Source organism: Salmo trutta, unplaced genomic scaffold, assembly GCF_901001165.1.
Source record: "Salmo trutta unplaced genomic scaffold, fSalTru1.1, whole genome shotgun sequence".
In the NCBI taxonomy this organism is placed as follows: domain Eukaryota; kingdom Metazoa; phylum Chordata; class Actinopteri; order Salmoniformes; family Salmonidae; genus Salmo; species Salmo trutta.
Window position 1 is genome coordinate 267,659 of NW_021822679.1, and position 22,856 is coordinate 290,514.

At 44.8% G+C, this 22,856-nt stretch overlaps 1 protein-coding gene across 1 annotated transcript in view; it reads left to right on the top strand.

Annotated features, from left to right (window-relative positions):
* The first annotated feature begins 98 nt into the window (after window positions 1-98).
* LOC115183223 (exocyst complex component 6B-like) overlaps window positions 99-22,856 on the top strand; it is a 23,271-nt gene continuing 513 nt past the window's right edge. The window contains exons 1-2 of the mRNA XM_029744559.1: window positions 99-234; window positions 22,322-22,487. Of these exons, the coding sequence (XP_029600419.1) occupies window positions 146-234; window positions 22,322-22,487 (255 nt within the window). The 5' untranslated portion in view covers window positions 99-145. The remainder of the gene's footprint in view (window positions 235-22,321; window positions 22,488-22,856) is intronic.

Genomic DNA, 22,856 nt, shown 5'->3' on the forward strand with positions numbered 1-22,856 from the left:
ATAAACACAAGAAAACTAAACGAAACGGGGAGGGTCCTACGTGAAGTCGTCCAATAGAAAATGGGCTTGCTCTGTGTGCGTCGGTAAACGGTTTCCGTAATGAATTCCGCCCCTTGTCCTGTGCTCTTCGGTAGGATATGGAAACATGGCGAGCGTCGAAATAGCAGCGGAACACGAACGCATCCTACGGGAGATAGAAAGCACAGACACGAACTGTATCGGACCGACACTCCGGTAAGAATGAGTCCGGTACTCGGGACGTATTCTTGCATGCTTTGTGTAAATTGCTATTTTATTTTTTTTTATTTTTAACGTTACCGGGGGGGGGGGGGGAATAGTTGAAAGCGAGTCCCTGTCTTCCTTCGGCTAGCTAACGTGAAGTTAGCAACTCCTTCGAGTCCAGATTTTTGCTAGCCGGTTCAAACTTGTTGAAGAAGCTAGCACTGTAGCTAGTTATGTTGACAAGCTAACCACAAACACAATTGTTATTCTGGCCCAAGTTTAAATTACAGTGATTTATGAATATATATATATATATGTATATATATATATGTGTTTTCAGTTCATATTTTCCAAAAATAGAGAGTAACACTGACAAGTTTGTCATCCGATTAGCTGTGCTAACTACCCTAACTAGCTAGCAGGTAGCTAACGCTAGTTAGCCAAAGTGATTTTTTTTAACGGTTGACGAACTGCCAAAAATAAAACATCTTCTAACACGCCACAAGTAAGTTATTATTTGTGTTTTTAGGGAGTATGAAAATGGTGTTTGACTTTATATCCTATGTCATGGAAAAGCTTTTCGGGTTTTTTTTATTTCACGAGGATTTACCATTGCTGAGGTACAGTATTTAATTTTTCATGTGGCTGACTGGTCAACCATAATCCCTAGTCAGTAATGGTACAGTATTTAATTTTTCATGTGGCTGACTGGTCAACCATAATCCCTAGTCAGTAATGGTACAGTATTTAATTTTTCATGTGGCTGACTGGTCAACCATAATCCCATGTCAGTAATGGTACAGTATTTCATTTTTCATGTGGCTGACTGGTCAACCATAATCCCTAGTCAGTAATGGTACAGTATTTCATTTTTCATGTGGCTGACTGGTCAACCATAATCCCTAGTCAGTAATGGTACAGTATTTAATTTTTCATGTGGCTGACTGGTCAACCATAATCCCTAGTCAGTAATGGCACCAGATCACCTGTCTGGATTCTTAAATTCAACGCTTTTTTGTTGTTGTTGTTGTTGTTGGTCCAATATCTCATATTGTTGTGACATTTTCAGGGCTGATGTAGAAGACAGAGCTGATTTCTTTTCAAATACAAGTACAATTTATGAAATGCAATATTATGCAAATGAGACAATACATAATGACATTAATTTAAGACCAATAATGTCAGGTAGGGTGGTCATATTATTAACAACTCTTTATGGTTTATACAATACTGAGCCGTTTCATTGTAATTTAAGAAATTGTTTCAAACTGCTTTATGCAAATTAACTATGCAAATTAGTTTGTGAATTGCAACGTTCCAATCGCTTCCTCACATGCACCATAGCCACACACACACTTCTCAAAAAGTCTGAACTGTAACACAGAAGGATACACTACTAGTCTAATAACATAGCTTACTTCTAAGGTGCCTGGTAAACTGCCAGCTGCAAAGCAAAATGGATGTGACACATTTTCAATTCACTGGTATTTAGCTTTATATTTTTTTTTATCAGACTGTAGCCACTGAATTCTGGTAGTTTACACTTGAAATAATAAAACGATAATTCACAAAACTTCGCTGCTGGCGTATTACAGTCACTTCAGAGTAGCGCTGCCTCTCACCCAGAGCGTTACCTCAGCGAACAGCGTCAAGCCAACAAACACTCCCTCACACAGCTAGCATCTCGTCATGGAAACGGGTGACGACACGTGAATTTAGACCAGTCCCTGACAACCCACCAGAATGGAACTACGAAGCTCTACTTTGTAACCTGCTATGTTTTTTTTCTTCATGTCTTTGAAAACATCTGAATGACAGAAGCGAAGGAAAAACACATCTACCACCCCACTATCAGATTAGAGCCATAATGGAGACTAGACATCTACCACTATCAGATTAGAGCCATAAAGGAGACTAGACATCTACCACTATCAGATTAGAGCCATAATGGAGACTAGACATCTACCACTATCAAATTAGAGCCATAATGGAGACATCTACCACTATCGGATTAGAGCCATAATGGAGACATCTACCACCCCACTACCACTATCAGATTAGAGCCATAATGCAGACTAGACATCTACCACTATCAGATTAGAGCCATAATGGAGACTAGACATCTACCACCCCACTATCAGATTAGAGCCATAATGGAGACTAGACATCTACCACCATCAGATTAGGGGGGCAATGTAGCCTGTTTTTTGTCCCCCCACTGTGGTTCTGAAAACACCATCACCCACTAATTAACTTGACATTTTAGCAGATTGTGTGAGCTAGTAATGTGTACTAGTTCTATGTGTACTAGGGTGTCTGTAGTGATGCCTTTTAGCACTGAGATGCAGTGCCTTAGACCGCTGCGCCACTCTGGCGGGCAAACGTTTGACAATCCCACCGGTGTGTCTGAGCATTTTGAATTGGGGAACGCTTGTGAATCGTTATATCCCTACCAGTCATTTAACTTTGTGTGTCATTACATTGTCATTAAGTATGGTAATAGCTGGCTCGTCATAGCTATGATGTCAAGAGAATCTTGAGCTCTGTGTGCGTGTGTGTGTGTGTGTGTGTGTGTGTGTGTGTGTGTGTGTGTGTGTGTGTGTGTGTGTGTGTTCATTGTTACACAGTATTGTGCTGCAGTGCCACTTTATTTTCCAGTACAGCCCCCCCCCCCCCCCACAAGTCTTGGTATGAATCCCAGTTGATCCACGGACCAAGCTCCCAAGATAACTATCACTCAGAACACAACAACGATCCAAAACACAGGTTTCAGACAGTGTCATGTACCACTGAACTACAATCCAGTGTTTTACTAACTACTCAAAGCTATGATTCTTTTATTTTTTATTTTTACATATAATCAACTAGGAGTGCCACTCCCTGTGTGAGTCACCTGGCTACATAGCTACAGTTGCACAATGCTGTTTTGACTATGTGCTTGCTCTGGGGAAACTGTGAGGTCATTTTGGATCGTTGACCCAACAGGGAGTGGTGGGAATGGATCTGTAATGCCAGCTTCACATCCCCACGTTTGTGAATGAGGTTACATTTTAGATGCAGCCTGATGTTGTTATTATTGCATACGATCCTCAGTCGTTGCACTTCCTTGTTGTTTCCATGGGGAAGTATAGTCGTCTAGGCAATTGGTCGTTTCCTGAAGGCTTTGCTCGTCGTACATTCCTTTATGACTATCGTATCATGTTGTCTTGAAGGAGGTGTGTGACTGCTAGGTGTGTTGTGTGTGTTGTGTGTGTGTGAGGGGTACAATGCTAGCTAGATGCAGGTTTAGGCTGGTAGCTACATTCCTCTGAGTCTTACTGACAAGCTAGTTATTGTGAACCAATAGAGCCAAATCAATGACTGTTGTGGACTGCTCTGGTGTGGACTGCTCTGGTGTGGACTGCTCTGGTGTGGACTGCTCTGGTGTGGACTGCTCTGGTGTGGGTCTGCTCTGGTGTGGACTGCTCTGGTGTGGACTGCTCTGGTGTGGACTGCTCTGGTGTGGACTGCTCTGGTGTGGGTCTGCTCTGGTGTGGGTCTGCTCTGGTGTGGGTCTGCTCTTGTGTGGGTCTGCTCTTGTGTGGGTCTGCTCTGGTGTGGACTGCTCTGTTGTGGACTGCTCTGGTGTGGGTCTGTGTACCTGTGTGTGTGTGATTCTAACATTCCGGGGTGAGGAAGAGTGAAGCACGGGTCGGAGCCTTCCTCATCCTCTACCTGAGGAATCTGGAACAAACACTCCCACGACCAGGAGGGCCAGGAGGAGGGGATGTTAGGGAGAGATTCTCACCCCCTCGCCCTTCTCAACCCTCTCGCCCCTCTCTGCTTTATTGGCATGGGAAACATATGTTAACATTGTTTATTTTCTACTTCACTTGCTTTGGCAAGTGTAATTCAAAAATTAACAGCAAACATTACACTCACAAAAGTTCCAAAACAATAAATACATTTCAAATGTCATATTAAAAAAATGGAAAATAAATAAACATAAATATGGGTTGTATTTACAATGGTGTTTGTTCTTCACTGGTTGACCTTTTCTTGTGGCAACAGGTCACAAACCTTGCTGCTGTGATGGCACACTGGTATTTCACCCAGTAGATATGGGAGTTTATCAAAATTGGGTTTGTTTTGGAATTCGTTGTGGATCTGGTTAATCTGAGGGAAATGTGTCTCTAATATGGTCATACATTTGGCAGGAGGTTAGGAAGTGCAGCTCAGTTTCCACCTCATTTTGTAGGCAGTGTGCACATAGCCGGTCTTCTCTTGAGGCACGTCTGCCTACGGCGGCCTTTCTCAATAGCAAGGCTATGCTCACTGAGTCTGTACATAGTCAAAGCTTTCCTTAAGTTTGGGTCAGTCACAGTGGTCAGGTATTCTGCCACTATGTACTCTCTGTTTAGGGCCAAATAGCATTCTGGTTTACTCAGTTTTTTAGTTGATCTTTTCCAATGTGTCAAGTAATTCTATATATTTTTTCTCATGATTTGGTTGGGTCTAATTGTGTTGCTGTCCTGGGGCTCTGTGGAGTGTGTTTGTGAACAGAGCCCCAGGACCAGCTTGCTTAGGGACTCTTCTCCAGGTTCATCTCTCTGTAGGTGATGACTCTGTGGGGTGTGTTTGTGTTTGTGAACAGAGCCCCAGGACCAGCTTGCTTAGGGGACTCTTCTCCAGGTTCATCTCTCTGTAGGTGTTGGCTTTGTTATGTATGGTTTGGGAATCGCTTCCTTTTAGGTGGTTGTAGAATTTAACGGCTCTTTTCTGGATGTTGATAATTAGCGGGTATCGGCCTAATTCTGCTCTGCATGCATTATTTGGTGTTTTACGTTGTACACGGAGGATATTTTTGCAGAATTCTGCATGCAGCGTCTCAATTTGGTGTTTGTCCCATTTTGTGAATTCGTGGTTGGTGAGCGGACCCCAGACCTCACAAACATAAAGGGCAATGGGTTCTATAACTGATTCAAATATATTTTGCCAGATCCTAATGGGGATGTCAAATGTTATGTTCCTTTTGATGGCATAGAAGGCCCTTCTTGCCTTGTCTCTCAGATCGTTCACAGCTTTGTGGAAGTTACCTGTGGCACTGATGTTTAGGCCAAGGTATGTATAGTTTTTTTGTGTGCTCTAGGGCAACCGTGTCTAGATCGAATTTGTATTTGTGGTCCTGGCGACTAGACCTTTTTTGGAACGCCATTATTTTGGTCTCAGAGATTTACTGTCAGAGCCCAGGTCTGGCAGAATCTGTGCAGAATATCTAGGTGCTGCTGTATGCCCTCCTTGGTTGGGGACAGAAGCAGCAGATCATCAGTAAACAGTAGACAGTTGACTTTGACAGATTCTAGTAGGGTGAGGCCGGGTGCTGCAGACTTTTTCTAGTGCCCTCACCAATTCGTTGATATATTTGTTTGAGGGTGTGGAAAGCCCTGTGGAAAGAAAGGAGCTCTGCAGACCCTCATGCCCTCAGCAGGTCAAATGCCAAATTGAGTCAAAAGCTGTTTTGAAAACAACAAAGCATGAGAAGACTTTCCCTTTGTTTTGGTTTGTTTGTTTGTTAATTAGTGTATGCAGGGTGAATACGTGGTCTGTCGTACGGTAATTTGGTTAAAAGCCAATTTGACATTTGCTCTGTACATTATTTTCACTGAGGAAATGTACGAGTCTGCTGTTAATGATAATGCAGAGGATTTTCCCAAGGTTGCTGTTGACGCATATCCCACGGTAGTTATTGAGGTCAAATTTGTCTCCACTTTTGTGGATTGGGGTGATCAGTCCTTGGTTCCAAATATTGGGGAAGCTGCCAGAGCAAAGGTAGTCTTTAATAGTTGATTCTAAGATATGTTATTGACCATGTATTTGTTTTTGCTGTTTGTTCTTTGTCATAGAGCCAAAAAGATTGGAGAAGTGGTTTATCCAGACATCTCCATTTTGGATAGATAACTCTTCGTGTTGTTGTTTGTTTAGTGTTTTCCCATTTTCTCAGAAGTGGTTAGATTCTATTGATTATTCAATTACATTGAGCTGATTTCTGACCTGCTGTTCCTTCTTTTTCCGTAGTGTATTTCTGTATAGTTTTAGTGATTCACCACAGTGAAGGCGTAAACTCAGGTCTTCTGGGTCTCTATGTTTTTGGTTTGACAGGTTTCTCAATTTCTTTCTTAGGTTTTTGCATTCTTCATCAAACCATTTTGTCTTTTGTTGTTCATTTTCAAAGGTTTTCTGCTTGAATTTTAAAAATGTAATTGGGAAGCTGAAAGGTCAGAAATACTGTTTAGGCTTTCTACTGCCAAGTTTACACATTTGTCCAGGAAATTGTCTAGAAGGGATTTAATGTTTTGCCTAATTTCTTTTTGGTAGGTTTCTACTCTCTCTCTTTGCTCATGGTCAGAGCAGAAACTCTTAGCTCTTTGTAGTCATCAGCAATTAGCCTGCACACAATACCGTTGAGGAAGCCTTCACAAATAACCTTCTACACACAGACTACACAGTGTCAGGGCCAAACACAGGAGGAGTCAACCTCTCAGGTAGTTTGTGTTCTAATGAGTTTATTCTGAATTAAACAGCCGTCAGTCCTTTCTATTGTGGAGCGGTGAGAACTAAAGACCTGTCTTTATCCCTACGGCCCCGGTCGTGTGTCCCTCCCTCCCTCCCTACGGCCCCGGTCGTGTGTCCCTCCCTCCCTCCCTACGGCCCCGGTCGTGTGTCCCTCCCTCCCTCCCTACGGCCCCGGTCGTGTGTCCCTCCCTCCCTCCCTACGGCCCCGGTCGTGTGTCCCTCCCTCCCTCCCTACGGCCCCGGTCGTGTGTCCCTCCCTCCCTACGGCCCCGGTCGTGTGTCCCTCCCTACCAAACACAGACATCAGTATGGGTGTATTGGTCTGAATGTGGTTGAACAGTAGTCTGTAATATACAGAGTGATTACAGGCCAGTGAGGCTATATGATTATTCTGTTGTCTAGCTATGCTAGTTTCTTTCACTGGGCCTATACACACTATAGACAACAACACGTACGGACTGCTCTGACTCTGGTAAAGCCCTCAGGACTTTTTATAGGGCTGAGCTTCCAAGTTTGTGAGCATGAATAAAGACTATAAATGGGGTGTGTTGGTCTGAGTACAGAAGGATGACTCAGGAGAGTGTGTGTGTAGTACCCTTGTGGTGAGCCACTCCCCTGCCCTGCTCCCTTCCACTAGCACAACCCTGTTGACACACACACACAGCTGTTGAGAGGTGCATAGTGGGGGTGAAGCCTTATAGACAGACCCCAGTTAGATAGCTGCCCTAAAGTCAAGCTTTTAAACCTTTTTGTGAAGTCACACTGACACACTCTGCTGGTGTTAGTGATGTCATAATGATAGGGCTGCAGTTTGATGTCATAATGGTTGCTCTGCAGTTTGATGTCATAATGATAGGGCTGCAGTTTGATGTCATAATGATGGCTCTGCAGTTTGATGTCATACTGATGGCTCTGCAGTTTGATGTCATAATGATGGCTCTGCAGTTTGATGTCATAATGATGGCTCTGCAGTTTGATGTCATAATGATGGCCGAGCTAAGTAATCCGGATCACCAGCTCGCGTCCGACAGATCCCGTCTTGATTGCTATCATTCCTCGTCAAACCGACGTTGGACCCTGTTCTGCCTTGCACAGCCTAGGACGACCCGGCGGCCACGCTGTCATCTGACCAAAGACCCCCATTCTATCTACTGGTTGTAACTCTACAGCTAATTGTCTTTTCTCTCTTGCGTTGGCATGATGTGTAATGTGTAGCTCCTTAGGTTAACGTTATATAACTGCATCATTTTAACGCTAAAGATGCACTATGCAGAAATCGCTTCGCAATTTCCTGGCTGCTAAAATTCTAAAAGTTCGCCAAATTTCAGTTTATGTTACAAAATAAGCAGGTGTAGTGTAGAGAATCATTGTACCGTCTAAACCGCTGTGACATCTTTTCCATTACCAAAAAAAATGTGTTTTCAGCTGTTTTGAAACTGGTGTACAAAAATGAAAGTAAAATATGAAAAAACGAAACTTAAAGATTCAGCCATTTTGAATGTTTATATTGTTTCTGTGCATCTCTGAGGGATGTTCTATCAGTTCTCGAGGTCATTACATGTTTCCATGTGTGTCTCTGAGCTATTGGCGTTCAGACAGAGATCCAGCCGGTATGACGTAGCACAGTGATAGTCTCTCACTACCCTGGAAGTTAATAATAGGACTTTTAGATGGTGAAAACGTCTATCGTTCATGTCAGATTTTAAACACCGTCTGATGTCATAACGCAGCTGGCTGTCTTCTCTTGAATGATCCATTGATCATTTTTTTTTAGGATATTCCTACCTGGAGTAAATGTAATTGAACAGAGGGTCAAACACATGTCTCGTGTCTGTCTGCGTCTTCAGTCCAGGGTGCATTGCATGGTGCTGTTGTGAATGACTCCACTCTACAAGGCACACAGAGCTGCAGCTTAAACATGGTGAGATTGTACACGCCTAAATTGATAGTCCAGTTTTTTTTATAGTTAACTACTGTAGCTACTTCATGTGCTGATATTGACTTTGACATTATTGTGTGTAGCTACCTAGCTAGCTAGCTCATAGAGAGAGCATTGCATTGTGGGTGTTGTAGTCGACTTGAGCTGCAACAGATTTCCACAGCGATTTTCACATTCACAATGCTTCCTCCATTCTTTCTCAGTGTGCACCTGCGTGATACTGTTAAGTATAATATTGAGTGTGTAAATGCCGCTCCATCCAAATGTAATCATATTGTCCTCTAACAATTGGCTAGTAAACAACCTATTGAAATCATGATTTTTCTCCTGTGTCGGTCATGTGACTTTATTCATCCTGCAACCATTTGATTCATGTTACTTTTTCTATTATTCAACTTTTTGTATTTGACCTGTTGTGTTTCTCTGATAAAAGACCTGTTCTAGAAAACACTACCAATTCACACATGTGATATGAGGCTCATCAGACATTATGTAAAGATGAATAAATTATGACTTATTGTTAAGAGAACTCCTATGTCTGGTCTTTTTTAGAATACCATTGTTGTCCAATAATAGGCTGGTCCCCTTATTCATAACACATTTTAATTGTTCTTATAGATTCATTTATAGCTAAACTCTTGACCAATGTGTTGTGGTCAAGTACTTTTGCAAATAATTGTTCCGAGACAGTGAATCAGAGTGACTCCGTTAGATTCTAGAGCACGGCCCCATGGGGGTGTCCCATGATGCTCTCTGATCCATATCTCCTGGACTCTGCCTCCTCCGGCTCCTATCACTTCATTCCTCCCTCCATCCCTACCCCCTTTTTGTCTCTCTCTCTCTCTCTCGCTCTCGCTCTCGCTCTCGCGCTCTCTCTCGCGCGCTCTCTCTTTTCCCCCCCCCTCGCGCTCTCTCTTTTCCCCCCCCCTCGCGCTCTCTTTTTCCCCCTTCCTGTTTGTCTGTTACCTCCATCTGCAGGAATGTGTTTTGTTGCTTCATTATGTATATAAACAAATACTCCGTTTGGTAGTTATTTTGTTGCATATCCGTATTCCCAGTCATGTGAAATCCATAGATTAGGGCCTAATTAATTAATTTAAATTGACTGATTTCCTTATATGAACTGTAATTCATTAAACTGCGTTTTTGTTCACTATAAGTAGTACACAGCTGTGAGGCTGTTCTCTGATGTATTCCATTTAAACCACATGATTGTTATTGTCATTAAACTCCGCTTTATTCTCACCGTTGCAGTAGTGGGGTAACGGGGATACTACGTGTTGCAGTAGTGGGGTAACAGGGATACTACGTGTTGTAGTAGTGGGGTAACAGGGATACTACGTGTTGTAGTAGTGGGGTAACAGGGATACTACGTGGTGTAGTAGTGGGGTAACAGGGATACTACGTGTTGTAGTAGTGAGGTAACGGGGATACTACGTGTTGTAGTAGTGGGGTAACAGGGATACTACGTGTTGTTGCAGTAGTGGGGTAACAGGGATACTACGTGTTGTTGCAGTAGTGGGGTAACAGGGATACTACGTGTTGTAGTAGTGAGGTAACAGGGATACTACGTGTTGCAGTAGTGGGGTAACGGGGATACTACGTGTTGTAGTAGTGAGGTAACAGGGATACTACGTGTTGTAGTAGTGGGGTAACAGGGATACTACGTGTTGTAGTAGTGAGGTAACAGGGATACTACGTGTTGCAGTAGTGGGGTAACAGGGATACTACGTGTTGTTGCAGTAGTGGGGTAACAGGGATACTACGTGTTGTAGTAGTGGGGTAACAGGGATACTACGTGGTGTAGTAGTGGGGTAACAATGATACTACGTGTTGTAGTAGTGGGGTAACAATGATACTACGTGTTGTAGTAGTGAGGTAACAGGGATACTACGTGTTGCAGTAGTGGGGTAACAATGATACTACGTGTTGTAGTAGTGAGGTAACAGGGATACTACGTGTTGCAGTAGTGAGGTAACAGGGATACTACGTGTTGTAGTAGTGGGGTAACAGGGATACTACGTGTTGTAGTAGTGGGGTAACAGGGATACTACGTGGTGTAGTAGTGGGGTAACAATGATACTACGTGTTGTAGTAGTGAGGTAACAGGGATACTAGGTGTTGCAGTAGTGGGGTAACAATGATACTACGTGTTGTAGTAGTGAGGTAACAGGGATACTACGTGTTGCAGTAGTGGGGTAACAATGATACTACGTGTTGTAGTAGTGAGGTAACAGGGATACTACGTGTTGCAGTAGTGAGGTAACAGGGATACTACGTGTTGTAGTAGTGGGGTAACAGGGATACTACGTGTTGTAGTAGTGGGGTAACAGGGATACTACGTGTTGCAGTAGTGAGGTAAAAGGGATACTACGTGTTGTAGTAGTGGGGTAACAGGGATACTACGTGTTGTAGTAGTGGGGTAACAGGGATACTAGGTGTTGTAGTAGTGAGGTAACAGGGATACTACGTGTTGTAGTAGTGGGGTAACAGGGATACTACGTGTTGTTGTAGTGGGGTAACAGGGATACTACGTGTTGTAGTAGTGGGGTAACAGGGATACTACGTGTTGCAGTAGTGGGGTAACAGGGATACTACGTGTTGCAGTAGTGGGGTAACAGGGATACTACGTGTTGCAGTAGTGGGGTAACAGGGATACTACGTGTTGCAGTAGTGAGGTAACAGGGATACTACGTGTTGCAGTAGTGGGGTAACAGGGATACTACGTGTTGCAGTAGTGGGGTAACAGGGATACTACGTGTTGCAGTAGTGGGGTAACAGGGAACTACGTGTTTGCAGTAGTGAGGTAACAGGGATACTACGTGTTGCAGTAGTGGGTAACAGGGATACTACGTGTTGTAGTAGTGAGGTAACAGGGATACTACGTGTTGCAGTAGTGGGGTAACAGGGATACTACGTGTTGCAGTAGTGAGGTAACAGGGATACTACGTGTTGTAGTAGTGAGGTAACAGGGATACTACGTGTTGCAGTAGTGAGGTAACAGGGATACTACGTGTTGCAGTAGTGGGGTAACAGGGATACTACGTGTTGCAGTAGTGGGGTAACAGGGATACTACGTGTTGCAGTAGTGGGGTAACAGGGATACTACGTGTTGCAGTAGTGGGGTAACAGGGATACTACGTGTTGTAGTAGTGGAGTAACAGGGATACTACGTGTTGTTGCAGTAGTGAGGTAACAGGGATACTACGTGTTGTTGCAGTAGTGAGGTAACAGGGATACTACGTGTTGCAGTAGTGGGGTAACAGGGATACTACGTGTTGCAGTAGTGGGGTAACAGGGATACTACGTGTTGTTGTAGTGAGGTAACAGGGATACTACGTGTTGTTGTAGTGGGGTAACAGGGATACTAGGTGTTGTAGTAGTGGGGTAACAGGGATACTACGTGTTGTAGTAGTGGGGTAACAGGGATACTAGGTGTTGTAGTAGTGGGGTAACAGGGATACTAGGTGTTGTAGTAGTGGGGTAACAGGGATACTACGTGTTGTAGTAGTGGGGTAACAGGGATACTACGTGTTGTTGCAGTGGGGTAACAGGGATACTACGTGTTGTTGCAGTGGGGTAACAGGGATACTACGTGTTGCAGTAGTGGGGTAACAGGGATACTACGTGTTGTAGTAGTGAGGTAACAGGGATACTACGTGTTGCAGTAGTGGGGTAACAGGGATACTACGTGTTGTAGTAGTGAGGTAACAGGGATACTACGTGTTGCAGTAGAGAGGTAACAGGGATACTAGGTGTTGTAGTAGTGAGGTAACAGGGATACTACGTGTCGCAGTAGTGGGGTAACAGGGATACTACGTGTTGCAGTAGTGGGGTAACAGGGATACTACGTGTTGTAGTAGTGGGGTAACAGGGATACTACGTGTTGTAGTAGTGGGGTAACAGGGATACTACGTGTTGTAGTAGTGGGGTAACAGGGATACTACGTGTTGCAGTAGTGGGGTAACAGGGATACTACGTGTTGCAGTAGTGGGGTAACAGGGATACTACGTGTTGCAGTAGTGGGGTAACAGGGATACTACGTGTTGCAGTAGTGGGGTAACAGGGATACTACGTGTTGCAGTAGTGGGGTAACAGGGATACTACGTGTTGCAGTAGTGGGGTAACAGGGATACTACGTGTTGTAGTAGTGAGGTAACAGGGATACTACGTGTTGTAGTAGTGGGGTAACAGGGATACTACGTGTTGCAGTAGTGAGGTAACAGGGATACTACGTGTTGTTGCAGTAGTGGGGTAACAGGGATACTACGTGTTGTAGTAGTGAGGTAACAGGGATACTACGTGTTGTAGTAGTAGTGAGGTAACAGGGATACTACGTGTTGTTGCAGTAGTGGGGTAACAGGGATACTACGTGTTGTTGCAGTAGTGAGGTAACAGGGATACTACGTGTTGTTGCAGTAGTGGGGTAACAGGGATACTACGTGTTGTTGCAGTAGTGGGGTAACAGGGATACTACGTGTTGTTGCAGTAGTGGGGTAACAGGGATACTACGTGTTGTTGCAGTAGTGGGGTAACAGGGATACTACGTGTTGTAGTAGTGAGGTAACAGGGATACTACGTGTTGTAGTAGTGGGGTAACAGGGATACTACGTGTTGTTGCAGTAGTGAGGTAACAGGGATACTACGTGTTGTAGTAGTGGGGTAACAGGGATACTACGTGTTGTAGTAGTGGGGTAACAGGGATACTACGTGTTGTAGTAGTGGGGTAACAGGGATACTACGTGTTGCAGTGGTGAGGTAACAGGGATACTACGTGTTGCAGTAGTGGGGTAACAGGGATACTACGTGTTGTAGTAGTGGGGTAACAGGGATACTACGTGTTGTAGTAGTGGGGTAACAGGGATACTACGTGTTGCAGTAGTGGGGTAACAGGGATACTAGGTGTTGCAGTAGTGGGGTAACAGGGATACTACGTGTTGCAGTAGTGGGGTAACAGGGATACTAGGTGTTGCAGTAGTGGGGTAACAGGGATACTACGTGTTGTAGTAGTGGGGTAACAGGGATACTACGTGTTGTAGTAGTGGGGTAACAGGGATACTAGGTGTTGTAGTAGTGGGGTAACAGGGATACTACGTGTTGTTGTCATTGTGAGCACTGCTTGTTTCTGCCTTCTATTTCATGTCAACATAGCTACTCCCCTCTAACACTGTACTGTGCAGTGCCAGGCACCAAGCTATCTATGAGCGAATGCATGCACGTGTTTACATGCTCTCTCTCTCTCTCTGTGTGTGTGTGTGTGTGTGTGTGTGTGTGTGTGTGTGTGTTTCACTAGCATGGGAAGTGTTATGAAATGTGAGATGCAACGTGTATGTGTTGAAATGTTGTTTTTTTAGGTATATATTTAGTTTTTTTAAGTTAAGAACAAATGATTGGTTACAATGACGACCTATCGCGGAACAGCCGGTTAAACTGCCTTGTTCAGGGGCAGAACGACAGATTTTTACCTTGTCAGCTCGGGGGGATTCAATCTAGCAGCCTTTCAGGTTACTGGCCCAACGCTCTAACCACTAGTCTACCTGCCGCCCCAAAATGAACGGAGACATAAAAGTCTTGCATGTGTGCCATATGTGGACAGGATAGGAATAACTTGTGGGACTTTTTTATTTTGACAAGATAAGCAGAGAGGAAGTGGGTTTGGGAAGTCTGCTTTAATAATTCGATCCTTTTAGATATCTTGTCTCATATTCCCTCCTGTCATAATGACCAACCGTCCTGGCCACCGGCATTATAAGTTTAAATGGAATTGTATTTAACTTCTGGTGTCCCACGGACTGTGTTCTGTTCAACCCAATACAGTAGAAAGCAACGCTAGTGTATGTAAATACACACACGTTGCTAAGAGCAGCCAGCGCTAGGTAGGCTGGACTACAGCCAGCGCTAGGTAGGCTGGACTACAGCCAGCGCTAGGTAGGCTGGACTACAGCCAGCTCTGGGTAGACAGGACTACAGCCAGCTCTGGGTAGACAGGACTACAGCCAGCTCTGGGTAGACAGGACTACAGCCAGCTCTGGGTAGGCTGGACTACAGCCAGCGCTGGGTAGGCTGGACTACAGCCAGCGCTGGGTAGGCTGGACTACAGCCAGCGCTGGGTAGGCTGGACTACAGCCAGCGCTGGGTAGGCTGGACTACAGCCAGCGCTGGGTAGGCTGGACTACAGCCAGCGCTGGGTAGGCTGGACTACAGCCAGCGCTAGGTAGGCTGGACTACAGCCAGCGCTAGGTAGGCTGGACTACAGCCAGCGCTGGGTAGGCTGGACTACAGCCAGCGCTGGGTAGGCTGGACTACAGCCAGCGCTAGGTAGGCTGGACTACAGCCAGCTCTGGGTAGGCTGGACTACAGCCAGCGCTGGGTAGGCTGGACTACAGCCAGCTCTGGGTAGACAGGGCTACAGCCAGCTCTGGGTAGACAGGGCTACAGCCAGCTCTGGGTAGGCTGGGCTACAGCCAGCTCTGGGTAGGCTGGGCTACAGCCAGCTCTGGGTAGGCTGGGCTACAGCCAGCTCTGGGTAGGCTGGGCTACAGCCAGCTCTGGGTAGGCTGGGCTACAGCCAGCTCTGGGTAGGCTGGACTACAGCCAGCTCTGGGTAGGCTGGGCTACAGCCAGCTCTGGGTAGGCTGGGCTACAGCCAGCTCTGGGTAGACAGGGCTACAGCCAGCTCTGGGTAGACAGGGCTACAGCCAGCTTTGGGTAGACAGGACTACAGCCAGCTTTGGGTAGACAGGACTACAGCCAGCTCTGGGTAGACAGGACTACAGCCAGCTCTGGGTAGACAGGACTACAGCCAGCTCTGGGTAGACAGGACTACAGCCAGCTCTGGGTAGACAGGACTACAGCCAGCTCTGGGTAGGCTGGACTACAGCCAGCTCTGGGTAGGCTGGGCTACAGCCAGCGCTGGGTAGGCTGGGCTACAGCCAGCGCTGGGTAGGCTGGGCTACAGCCAGCGCTGGGTAGGCTGGGCTACAGCCAGCGCTGGGTAGGCTGGGCTACAGCCAGCTCTGGGTAGGCTGGGCTACAGCCAGCTCTGGGTAGGCTGGGCTACAGCCAGCTCTGGGTAGGCTGGGCTACAGCCTACCCAAGTTCAATGTAAAGTCTGGCCTGGAGTAGAGTCTTCAACTGGAGTGGAGCAGCGACGATGTCATCGTGTGGGTCTAGCAGTAGGAGATGAATGGAATGCTGACTCTGGTTTGTCTCATCTCTGCCTCGTCTTGTCTCCAGGGATAATTAACTCATTTGGGCTAGGGTCTGGGGTGGCAGGTAGCCTAGTGGTTAGAGTGTTGGGCCCAGTAACCTGAAAGGTTGCAAGATCGAATCCCCGAGCTGACAAGGTAAAAATCTGTCATTCTGCCCCTGAACAAGGCAGTTAACCTCTCTGGCGCATGTGGGACGAACTCGTCCCACCTACGTAACAGCCACTGAAATCCAGTGGCGCGATTTTTGAATCGTTAGAAATACTATTACTTCAATTTCTCAAACATATGACTATTTTACAGCTATTTAAAGACAAGAATCTCGTTAATCTAACCCCACTGTCCGATTTCAAAAAGGCTTTACAACGAAAGCAAAACATTAGATTATGTCAGCAGAGCGCCCAGCCAGAAAAAATCAGACACCCATTTTTCAAGCTAGCATATCATGTCACATAAACCCAAACCACAGCTAAATGCAGCACTAACCTTTTATGATCTTCATCAGATGACACACCTAGGACATTGTGTTATACAATACATGCATGTCTGTTCAATCAAGTTCATATTTATATCAAAAACCAGCTTTTTACATGAGCATGTGACGTTCAGAAAAAGCGTAACCCCCGCAAACTTCCGGGGAATTTACTAACAGTTTGCTAAATTACTCACGATAAACGTTCACAAAAAGCATAACAATTATTTTAAGAATTATAGATACATTACTCCTCTATGCACTCGATATGTCCGATTTTAAAATAGCTTTTCGGATGAAGCACATTTTGCAATAATCTAAGTACATAGCCCGGCATCACAGGGCTAGCTATTTAGATACCCACCCAGGTCAGCCTCCACCAAAATCACATTTCCTATAAGAAAAATGTTCTTACCTTGCTTGTTCTTCGTCAGAATACACTGCCAGGACTTCTACTTCAATAACAAATGTAGGTTTGGTCCCAAATAATCCATCGTTATATCCAAACAGCGACGTTTTGTTCGTGAGTTCTAGACACTATCAGAATGCTTCTTCACGGTGTTGCGCATGGCGCATTGGCGTGACAAAAATGTCTAAATATTCCATTACCGTACTTCGAAGCATGTCAACCGCTGTTTAAAACCAATTTTTATGCCATTTATCTCGTAGATAAGTGATAATATTCCGACCGGGAGTATGCATTGAGCCTAAACAGCCGAATAAAATTTCTCCTCAGGAGCGAATCGTGCACGCGCCTCATTCAAAGGTCCTCTGAGCAGCCACTTACAAAAGGTGATAATGTGTTTCAGCCTGAGGCTCCCTCGTAAACCTTCAGGTTTTTCGCGGGTTCTGAGAGCCTATTGGAGCCCTGGGAATTGTCACGTTACAGCAAAGATCCTTACTTTTCAATAAAAAGATGCAAGACGCACGACTCCTTGTCAGACAGGGTACTTCCTGCTTGAAACCTTGTCAGGTTTTTGCCTGCCATAGGAGTTCTGTTATACTCACAGACACCATTCAAACAGTTTTAGAAAATTCAGTGTTTTCTATCCAAACCTGAACAATAATATGCATATTCTAGCTTCTGAGTTGGTGTAGGAGGCAGTTAAAAATGGGAACATATTTTTTTCCAAAATTCTCAATACTGCCCCCTATCCCCAAAAGGTTAAACCCACTGTTCCTAGGCCTTCATTGTAAATAAGAATTTGTTCTTAACTGACTTGCCTAGTTAAATAAAGGGTAAATAAAGGGTCTGCAGTAGTAGGTCTACTAGTAGTCGTTTAACTAGAGTACTGTGTTTTCCCCATTTGCTTAGAGGAAGCCAGCCTTTCTACTTTACCTTTCTCCCTGTTTGTCCAGGGTTAGGTGCTATTTGATTCTGAAGTCTACTGGGGAACACACACACACACACACACACCTTCTGATACTGTACAAAAGGTACTGCATTTAGAATTGCCTTTGTGTGTAGTGTAGGAGGAAGTTGTCATGGCGTCAAACCCTCTCCATTGTACTCCGTCGGGCATTTCCTCAACCACAGGAAGGGGGTGTGTTACAACCAGCGTTTTATTTTTGCTGTGGGGTTCCCGGGGGCATGCACCCCCGGTGAGATTTAGTGTTTTATTTGTAGAACGACTATTAAGTTTACTTCTGGTGTCTTTTTAAAAGGACATTCTACTCCCAAATGATTTAAACATTTAGCCGAAAATATTAGAGGCCTTCTTGGTCACATCATTTAGCTGTTTTATAGCTAATTTCATTCAAGTCTACTCGTTTTGTAATGGGTCAAAGGGAAAATGTAATTTTTTTTTAAAGTTCCAATACCATCCATTTTTCTCTATCACATTTCTGGGTAACAATTAAGTACCTTACTGTTATTGTTTTCAATCAAAATGGTCAAAAAGAAACAAAAATAGCTCCTTTAGCAAAGAGCAATTTCTCAAGCAATAATTGATCTGGAACTGTCTGGGAGAGGGGAGGGGAAAACTGTGCCACTGGAGGCTCTTCCTCAGAGGAAGGGGAGTAACATCCTCTGTGAATTAAATAAAAAGAAAAATAATGAAACTTTCAGAAATAAGTTATCCTTTTTAGATATAAATATATTAAATAATAAATATATTCACGTCAACAAATAATTGATTAAAACACACTGTTTTGCAATGGTCTACAGTAGCCTCAGCAGCACTCTGTAAGGTAGCACCATGGTGTAGCCAGAGGACAGCTAGTTTCTGTCTTCCTCTGGGTACATTGACTTCAATACAAAACCTCAGAGGTTCATGGTTCTCACCCGCTTCCGTAGAATTACACAATAATTCTGTAGGTTGGAGGACGTCCTCCGGTTATCAAAATATCAGAGTTCTTGCAGCATGAACTGACATGTGTCCACCCAATCAAAGGATCAGATAATGAATCTAGTACTAAAAGCATAAGCTACAGCTAGGTAGCACCACATAAAATGTGGTGAGTAGTTTACTCAAAGACAATAGTTGATCCGTTTTTGAACACATGTATTTATTTTAAAAATAAGGAAACGCAGCAGAGATTTAGTTGTTTCTTTTTATATTCAGTTTCACGTAAGCTAATGCAGCTTATTTGCCCTACTCAACAACCTGACTCAGAGAGGAAGTATGTTTGTTAGCTAGCTGGCTAAGGCTATCCAACACTCCCAAGTTCTCTCTACCATGTGCACTAGAGATGAAACGTTATGAACATTTCATATCAAATGATCACTGTTATCAGTATTATCGCGATATTGTTCAAATGTGCTGGAAATGTTGAAAACGTACTGATACACTGAAATTATTTCACCAAGTTTTATATTGAAAACCAACAAATACAATTAGCAGCACTGTTACCCTTTTCATCTCCTTGGTCAGGGATGGCTCTGTATCTCTTTCCACCAGAACATCACGGGTGATGTGGTCCAGGACAGGCTGGCTGACAGTGTCTCTGAGGCAAGTGCGTCTGTAAACTCACTCAGGGGTTCAAGGAGTTGGCACAGTTGTTCCATGACACCTTATGTCGGCATCCTTGGTCATCAGATGCCATGTTCCTCTTTCTCCAGCCAGTGTCGCACAGACTGGCTGCTGTTGACTGAGGAAACGCTCAAGCATCTTGTGTGTCGATCTCCATCGGGTCACTACATCATCATGGATCAGAGCCTTCTGTGGCATGTTGAGGGCAGCTTGCTTTTCTCTCAGCTCTCTCCTTCTCTTCCAGCTCCGTGAGAAGCCTTGGACCAGATGACGGCAGGCCTTGACTGCCGTGTCAACTCTCTGAATTTTCAGAGCCCTTTGAGATGGCCTGGTTCAAATGATGGCCGAAAGCACCCAAGTCACAGATCTGGGAACTCTTCAAAAGCCTTCATCATGTTTGTTGCGTTGTCTGTGGTTATGCAGACCAGGTCTTTCTTGTTGATACCCCACTCTTCCAGCATATTCTCAAAAAACTCTCTGATGTTATGAGTGGAGCGATCTTCTGGGAAGAAGTGTGTTTCCAGGCAGTTTGATTCCAGTTGCCAGTCTGGGGTGAGGTAATGGATAGTGAAGATGATGGAGGGTTGACCACCCCAAGCTTTCACTGGTCCAGAGGTCAGTAGTTGCAGCAAAACCATGTTCCTTTGAGCCAAACTTTTCCCAACATCAACTTTAACCTGGTTGTACAGGTTTGGGATTTCAGGCTTCGGGAAAATAATGTTTGTGATGGCCACTTTTGTAGTGAGGCACGGCAACCTTCATCAGCCTCAGAAAGCCAGGCTCTCTCAACGATATGAAATGGCATCGTGTCCTTTGCGATGTCATATGAAAGGGCTGCAGTGAGGTCTTGCATGTGTTGATGTGGGTGCCTGAGCAGCCTGCCTTTTTTAAACGCTTGCTGGAGTTGCTGTGTCACAACTGTAGAGGATGGACCAGTAGCATCACTGGGTTTGCAAGCTGCACGCCCACTCTGTAGACAAGGGAATAGTAAATGTATTATTGGTGTTACATAATTAATTATTACACACACACACAATCTATCTTCTGTGTTGCATATGAGTATATGCAATGACCCCCATGTTCAATTTACATAAATACAATTGAGTCTTAAGAAGACAGTGATAGTAATTACAATGAGCCTTGAGTCTTGTGCAGGAGTCTTGTGCAGGAGTCTTGTGCAGGAGTCTTGTGCAGGAGTCTTGTGCAGGAGTCTTGTGCAGGAGTCTTGTGCAGGAGTCTCGTGCAGGAGTCTTGTGCCTTGAGTCTTGTGCCTTGAGTCTCGTGCCTTGAGTCTCGTGCCTTGAGTCTCGTGCCTTGAGTCTCGTGCCTTGAGTCTCGTGCCTTGAGTCTCGTGCCTTGAGTCTCGTGCAGGATTCGTGGTTTACCGTGAAACCGGTAACCGTTTCAGCCCTACTGTGCACCTTGGTTGTAAACTGTCATTCATAGACTAGGTTGTAACAACCTCATGATGGGTTCAGGGGGAAATTCTAGTATCATGTAGTATCCTAAACCCATCACTGTTACATTGAACTGGGTGAATGGAATATCCATTCTCCACCACTATACTGTTAATACCTATCCAGACCCTACAGATATACCACTATACAGTTAATACCTATCCAGACCCTACAGATACACCACTATACTGTTAATACCTATCCAGACCCTACAGATACACCACTATACTGTTTATACCTATCCAGACCCTACAGATACACCACTATACTGTTTATACCTATCCAGACCCTACAGATACACCACTATACTGTTAATACCTATCCAGACCCTACATATACACCACTATACTGTTAATACCTATCCAGACCCTACAGATACACCACTATACTGTTAATACCTATCCAGACCCTACAGATACACCACTATACTGTTAATACCTATCCAGACCCTACAGATACACCACTATACTGTTAATACCTATCCAGACCCCACCACTATACTGTTAATACCTATCCAGACCCTACAGATACACCACTATATTGTTTATACCTATCCAGACCCTACAGATACACCACTATACTGTTAATACCTATCCAGACCCTACAGATCCACCACTATACTGTTTATACCTATCCAGACCCTACAGATACACCACTATACTGTTAATACCTATCCAGACCCTACAGATACACCACTATACTGTTAATACCTATCCAGACCCTACAGATACACCACTACACTGTATACCTATCCAGACCCTACCACTATACTGTTTATACCTATCCATACCCTACCACTATACTGTTAATACCTATCCAGACCCTACAGATACACCACTACACTGTTAATACCTATCCAGACCCTACAGATACACCACTATACTGTTTATACCTATCCAGACCCTACAGATACACCACTATACTGTTAATACCTATCCAGACCCTACAGATACACCACTATACTGTTAATACCTATCCAGACCCTACAGATACACCACTATACTGTTAATACCTATCCAGACCCTACAGATACACCACTATACTGTTAATACCTATCCAGACCCTACAGATACACCACTATACTGTTAATACCTATCCAGACCCTACAGATACACCACTATACTGTTAATACCTATCCAGACCCTACAGATACACCACTATACTGTTAATACCTATCCAGACCCTACAGATACACCACTATACTGTTTATACCTATCCAGACCCTACAGATACACCACTATACTGTTTATGGCGCCACCTGCTGGGTAGGGGGGGTGTAGTGGCCCCCACCTGCTGGGTAGGGGGTGTAGTGGGTAGGGGGTGTAGTGGGTAGGGGGTGGAGTGGGCGCCACCTGCTGGTTAGGGGGTGTAGTGGCCCCTCCCTCAATGCCAGTTTTTTTTTATTCCCTTTGCGGACACCCAGTACAAACAAAAGTCTCCCTGATATTGTAAATCTGTTTGGATAAAAGCGTCTGCTAAACGTTGGTTTTGTTCTCCAGGTCTGTGTATGACGGCCAGGAACATGGCTTGTTTATGCTGAAGCTGGACGGGAGGATTCGGAACCATGACAGAGACATCGAGAAGATGTGTAACCACCACTTCCAAGGCTTCGTTGACTCCATCACTGAACTACTCAAAGTCAGGGGAGAAGCACAGAAACTCAAGGTGAGGGGGGATGAGGAGAGGGGGGGATGAGGAGAGGGGGGGATGAGGTGAGGGGGGAGATGGGGAGAGGGGGGAGGAGACTTCCAAGGCTTCGTTGACTCCATCACTGAACTACTCAAAGTCAGGGGAGAAGCACAGAAACTCAAGGAGAGGGGGGATGAGGAGAGGGGAGAGGGGGGAGGAGAGATGAGGAGAGGGGAGAGATGAGGAGAGGGGAGAGATGAGGAGAGGGGAGAGGGGGGAGGAGACTTCCAAGGCTTCGTTGACTCCATCACTGAACTACTCAAAGTCAGGGGAGAAGCACAGAAACTCAAGGAGAGGGGGGATGAGGAGAGGGGGGATGAGGAGAGGGGAGAGAGATGTGAGAGG